Source organism: Oryzias latipes, chromosome 14 (assembly GCF_053564925.1).
Source record: "Oryzias latipes strain Hd-rR chromosome 14, Olatipes_Hd-rR_3.1".
NCBI classification, from domain to species: Eukaryota; Metazoa; Chordata; class Actinopteri; order Beloniformes; family Adrianichthyidae; genus Oryzias; species Oryzias latipes.
Window position 1 is genome coordinate 31,972,233 of NC_136250.1, and position 5,982 is coordinate 31,978,214.

At 44.7% G+C, this 5,982-nt stretch overlaps 1 protein-coding gene across 2 annotated transcripts; it reads right to left on the minus strand.

The window, feature by feature from the left end:
* Positions 1 to 1,385: 1,385 nt before the first annotated feature.
* On the minus strand, positions 1,386 to 4,888 carry ins (preproinsulin). Of its 2 annotated transcripts, XM_078930932.1 has the most exons (4): positions 3,254 to 4,888; positions 2,035 to 2,250; positions 1,764 to 1,955; positions 1,386 to 1,641 (listed from the first exon to the last, which is right to left on the minus strand). In XM_078930932.1, the coding sequence occupies exons 2-4, from the start codon at positions 2,237 to 2,239 to the stop codon at positions 1,475 to 1,477; spliced, it is 564 nt and encodes a 187-aa protein (XP_078787058.1). In that variant the 5' UTR covers positions 2,240 to 2,250; positions 3,254 to 4,888; the 3' UTR covers positions 1,386 to 1,474. The 2 variants fall into 2 exon arrangements, with proteins under 2 accessions (XP_078787058.1, XP_004084370.3); XM_004084322.4 differs by lacking the exon at positions 3,254 to 4,888 and having other exon boundaries at positions 2,035 to 2,465.
* Positions 4,889 to 5,982: the final 1,094 nt, after the last annotated feature.

A 5,982-nucleotide genomic window follows, 5' to 3' on the forward strand; every position in this document is an offset into this window, starting at 1 on the left:
AGCCACACCCCTCCAAAGAGAGCTGATCGCACTGATGAAAGGTCCCGGGCAGAGCGGGAGAAGGCTACCCTCCCCCATAAAACTGGATCAGTCCACTTCCTGTACTCTTTCAAAACAAAACTCAAACCTGTCTTCTGTTCTTTTTCTTGATTTAATTCTATCTATTTTTTAAACTAATTTAATCTTATCTTTGAATTCAGGCGTATTACATAGTATTGCATAATTCTACAGTAATTAAAGTTTGTGTCATTGTTTGCAGAACAACGTATTTTTGTAAATTATTCAATATTCTATTTGAAAGGTTTCTTGTTTTTACTGTGTGGTTTATGGTGTTTTATTGGAGTAAAAGTAACTGTATTTTGTTTGTTTTTCTAAGTTGAAAATAATTTTGTAAATTAACAAAAAACTTTCTGCGGATTTGAAACAAGAATGAAAGTCCTGGTAAATAAAATAGTCTTCTCTGTGTGAGAGCGCCACCTGGTGGCGCCCAAAGCTGCAAAGACTAGAAAAATCTGCTGTTTTTCTTTTCCCAGAGCAGAGATTGAGATGACTGTCCTCCTTTATGTGATTTACATCTATCTTATTTTCTATTTTTATATTATTGCAGAAATTTCTATTCTGCGATGGAGACACAGAGAACGTCAGTCACATGACACCTTCATCTGAAACTGAAACACTGATGTTCATGAAGTGCTGTCCAACCACTCTACTCCAGAACCGCCCTTCCTGCAGCTGGAGGGTCGTAGACGATGTCATTGTTGATTTCTTTACTATGAATATCCTTATGAATACTTTTTACGTGCAGTGAAACATTTTGGTCTGTTTATCCATTGCAGCTCATTTCAGAGGCAGAATCTATTTTAACTGTCTCATTTTAGAAAAAAAAACCTTTTTGTTTTCTCTCTAGCAAGTCAATATGAACAGACTTTGTGTCTGTAAATGCAAATAAATATATGCTTTTTCACATTTTCTGTTATAGTTTTTCCAGAATAAAAGCCATTCTTGAATCGTTTGTGCTTCTTTGAAGAAGCTGTCTGTGTGAGAGGGTTGTTGGGTTTGTGGGTCACTGACGGAGGGTCAACCTGTGCTTACATGAGGCCTTCTCCACCCTGTTCTCCACCTCATTTTGCTACTGGTTCCATGTCTTCTGTTAGGTTCTGGACTCTGGAAGATCTTCATCTACTGATGCTGAGCTCACCAGCAGCTGTTGAAATGTTTCAGCATCTTGATCAATATTTATCTTTGGTCTGTCCTCACTGAAGTGAGAAGAAGGCGTGTTTCAGACACGATGGAGTTAGCTCCTTTCTTTACGGATGTTAAAAACATTTTAGATGCAGCTTTCTCTGGACAGCCAACATTCCAAAAGATACACAAGATCAAATAGATTTCAGTTCTCAAAACTTTATTTTAACATCTGAACGCAGTCGTCCAGCTCTGGGATGTCGCCGGCTCTTGGGCAGAGTCCGGTTCCTGCTCAGTTGCAGTAGTTCTCCAAGTCAAAGATGTTGCATGGCTTGTGGCAGCACTGCTCAACGATGCCTCGTTTAACCAACATTTCCATCTGGTCCTTGAAGGCGAACTCAGCCACTTCATTCCCGGCCCCCGTACCTGTGGCGCCCCCCATCTTTGGGGAGAGGAGCCCTGATGGGACAGTCAGGTTTCATGCTTACAGAGTGTGGCTGTGCTTAGACAGCCCAGATAAGGCTGTGATCAAAAAACATGAAGAAACACCCCAACCCGAGCACAGAGCTCCCTCTGCTCACCGAGAAGAGGGTCCACGTCTCTCTTGGGGGTGTAGAAGAATCCTCTGTCTCCACAGACCAGGTACAGAGCTTCCACCAGGTGAGAGCCACACAGGTGCTGCGGGGCGATGGCTTGGGAGCCCGGACACGACACGATGAGCAGAAACAGCAAGGAGAATGTCTGAAGCCACAGAGCTGCCATCATGAGGGGACCTGGACGCACAAACCCCAAAATATGCAGTCGGGTTTCTGTTCCAGCCATGAAAACCACAGAGAAGACCGGATGTCGTACCTGGAGACCAGAGGAGGTTCTGCTGAAGAAGAGGATGACCAGGGCAGCTGGTGGGTGTAGGGCAGAGCGGAGGGATTGGGACTCTTTTATAACTCCATCTGAACACGCCCCCAACCCCCCAACCCCCATCCAAACTAAAGACTATTTTTTCAATGCAATTTTGGGGACACTTGTCAGAGTCGCTTCTTCCAAAGTCCAAACCCATCAGGAGTCTTTCTGAGAAGAGACAGGTGAAGAAAAAAATCTCTATGAAGCTAAAATGTTGGTATTTGTCTGCAAACGTGTCCGTGTGGACGAGCTGCTGCTGCAGATGCTCATTCATTCACTAATGGAACAGGACAGCAAACACAAGCTAATGAGCCAAAATAATCTGATCACCTTAAATGGACAAATATTGATCGGTTAATGACCAGTTTCTGTCGACCCCAGCAGTTTTTCAATGTTTCCACCTTTTCCTGCAGCGTGACCCAGATGTTTCTGCTGAAGAGCATCTTCATTAAAGAACCAGCGATGAGATGCAAATGTCTGTGAGAAGGTTCCAGGCTGGTACCGCTACCTCAAGGGGCGTCATGAAAATGGAGCGTACCATTGTGATGCTTGAGGTTCTAAGGTTAATGGAAGTGACATGCATGTACGGGTGATGCTGTCCTTAGGCCACACGGGGTGCACGGGGTGTGCACGTGATCAGTACGTGTCCTTAGGACGTCCACACAAACTACACTCTGATTGGCTCATTTCCTCATTTCTAACAGTCAGGCTGCAGCAAGGAGCGCGCACATGTCCCGTGAACAGTTCTAACGACTCCTTGCTCAGTCCCCGGGATTCTGGGAGTGGTTGAAAAATCCATACAACACGCCTGTCTTACCTACTTCACCCTCACGTGTTTGAGAAGTGTTCAGTTCGACCTGCTGCCCGCAGCACGCCCGTAGAAACTGAACAGGGTTCACCCAGCAGAGAACCTGCTCGTCCCGCACAGGTTTAACCATTTCTCACCTGCAGGCCGCCCGTAACCAACCCAAAAGACCATTGGGACCAAGACTTAGATATGCCATCCATAGATTTTCTGTTTGGGGTCACAGAATGGCTGGAGCCTATCCCAGCTACACCTAGTGATGGTTCCTCAGACTATCCAGGGTTTGACTTGCATAAAACACAATAATCTGACAGTTTTTCCAAATGTCATCAGTTCCAGAGAGCCTGCAGTGCTGTTTGTGCTTACCTTTATATTTTATTGAACCTTTGTTTTAGCTGCTGGAAATGGATGAGATAAACACGATTACGATGTGGACGGGCTGGCCTGCTGTTGTTGGACAGATACCCCGCCTCCTGTTGACAGAGCTCTTCTTTGTCCCCTGAGGGGAAACATAATATGACATGGTAAATGCTGCTGACAAAGGAACTCCATCTCTGCAAACAATCTGAATGGACGGATCTTCAATCCAAATGAAAAACGTCAGAAAGTGTTCCTGATTTCAAATTTGTTTTTCAATATTTGGTCAAAGCTTTGGACAAAAACACTTTTTCCAAATATGTATTGAATTCTTTTGAACCCTCTAAATCTCTTTTACTTCTGTGTAAACAGATATTAAAACCTTTGTGTCCGTGAATCAAGGATTAGAGCTTTTTAACTTCTCCTTTTTCAACACAAAGTTGATTTCTAATCTGCTTCAGGAAAACAATTCTATGAACTGGAGTTGACCTAACAAGATGACAGGAAACTGGAAATGTTTAATAAATTGCATAAAATATGGCTTTAGTTGAGAATGACGCAGATTTCAAATTTGACAAAAGATCAACAAATGAAGGCTGGAAAGTGGAAAAGGAGCTGACACAATGAGAGGTGGATGAAGAAAAAGACCAGCCAAGGATGGGGTTGATATGGTCAATACAGCAATGACTATAGGTTCTATAGCAACTTCCATTTCTTAAACCGCTGCATTTCCTGATTGTATGATTGTATTTCAGGAACCACTCTTGGACCCATCTTTGGAGGTGGTCTCGGTTTGTTTCCAAAATCCTGATCTTTGGTTCAATCTGAGATTCCTGTCTGAATACAATCCGTCCTCTGAGCTGAACAACTGGACCAAAATGGCCACCGTAATAGTAGGAATGGAGCAGCAGATGAGTTAATTTGCATTTCCAAATGTAAAGCAACGATTGTCGTGTTATAAACTGGAAAAAGGGTCCAACAGTTTATTTGTCAGAACGGTTATTTTCCTGCCACTGAAAACGCTTCTTACACACTTTTCTGTGTCTCGTTACGCGCCCGGCGCTGCTGTGATGTCATCCTAAAAACTACCTTGTAGTTCCTTAAAAGAATTTTCTTAAATTAATGCCACAACACCACAACGATGAGACACAACTCACTGAAACGTGGTTGGATGAATGCATCAAAACAACTTTTAGGGTGATTGCTTCTCACCGTTTCCCCACCATAGCCCCCTTCATAGCCGTCTTCCTGTCAGTAACCGCCCTACAGCGCGCTGCCATCGGACCAAAGCAGCAGTAAAAAGCCTCCAGCCTGACACTGATACAGGCGTTTCAAACTAGTTTTGTTGACATGACTGGTTCCGAACAGGAAAGTCCCTTCGACCGCATTCTGATGACAGACCAAACGCAGGGATCAGGACTCTATCCGGACCAAAGGATTTTTCCAGTCTGAATAATGACCAATATCCTCAACGTCATCGTTTTTAGAAGTCTTAGAACAGTTGTTCATTTTTAGAGGAAAAGCTGAGTTGTGTGGATCGTTCTCCACCCTTCTGAGCCCTGCTGGTAAATCCTCACATGAGGAAGGCTTTCATTTCCTGCAGGAGGTAGTGAGGAACAGACCGTCAGCTTGGCGGCTGCCGGTTCATGTTTGGTCACACACCCTTTTGTTCCTGATCTCAGGTGAGTCCCATGCACAGGTGCAGGAGTTAAGCATCAGTCTGTTTGATTTCATTACTGTGGGCGGCCGAAGTGCAGAGACAGAGCGGTCAACCCCTGATCAGAGGATCGCAGGTCCAACTCCTACCTTGACCGTGTGTTGAAGTATCCTTGGGCAAGACCCTAACCCACATTGCTCCTGGTGGTTATAGATTGGTACCATCGGTGTGTGAATGGGTTAGACTTGCTCCAGCATCATTTTCAATGTCTGCTCAGTGTTATAAAATTTAGGCAAACTGGGAGTCAAAGTTTCTCAGAGCTTGGAGACTCTTTTGAAGCAGAAAACCTCCACCGCCCTGATCTGAGCAAAGAATGTGGTTAGCTAGGACATTGTAATGTCTTCATCCAGATGATCAGGTAGTTAGTGCTGCATTTACAAATGAATGGTGGCTAATTGAAGGCTGTTGTATTAGTCATTTTGAGCCCCCCAGCCATTTGGCTGTGCTCTGGACGCCGCAGGCGGAGTTGAAAAATCATGGGCGTTCTAGTGTTAAGGCCCAAGTCTCAGTCCCATTCACACAATGACCACAGAATGTTTGTTTCCAATTTTTTTTTACACCCTTTTCCGATAAATGTGATCAATATCCTCACCTGAAAAAGAAAGGTTCTTCCCATCTCCATTGCTCGTTCTATGAAGATCTCTGCAGTCTCTTGCAGTATTCTACCCCCCCTAAACAACCCTCACAGGCAGAAACGGCTGCAGAGGGCCCAGACACACATGATGAGTCCGTTTCAAACAGTGTTCACTGCTAAGTGCCATACAACCCTGGATGGTCCAGATGGATGGAGTAGTGGATGGTTGGTGGATGGCCACCACGACCCAACAAGGCTGTGACGTCAGCAAGGAGGTGGCAGTCATGATTTTGGCCAGATTCATGGGGAGAGAGCTGGTCGGCCCCTTTAACCCTTGTGCTATCTTAGATGACCCCCCCCCCCCCCCTTCCATTGAGGTGTTCTCCCTACCATGACAAAGGTGGATAAAGGTGGAAAGATTTCATGTAATCCATGGACACCAGTGAA

Coding starts and splice junctions, on each gene's coding strand:
- ins (XM_004084322.4), bottom strand. CDS start 2,356: ATGAATGAGCATCTGCAGCAGCAGCTCGTCCACACGGACACGTTTGCA. Junction 1,956..2,034: donor GAACCTCCTCTGGTCTCCAG/GTACGACATCCG, acceptor TTGTGCGTCCAG/GTCCCCTCATGATGGCAGCT. Junction 1,642..1,763: donor AGACGTGGACCCTCTTCTCG/GTGAGCAGAGGG, acceptor CTGTCCCATCAG/GGCTCCTCTCCCCAAAGATG.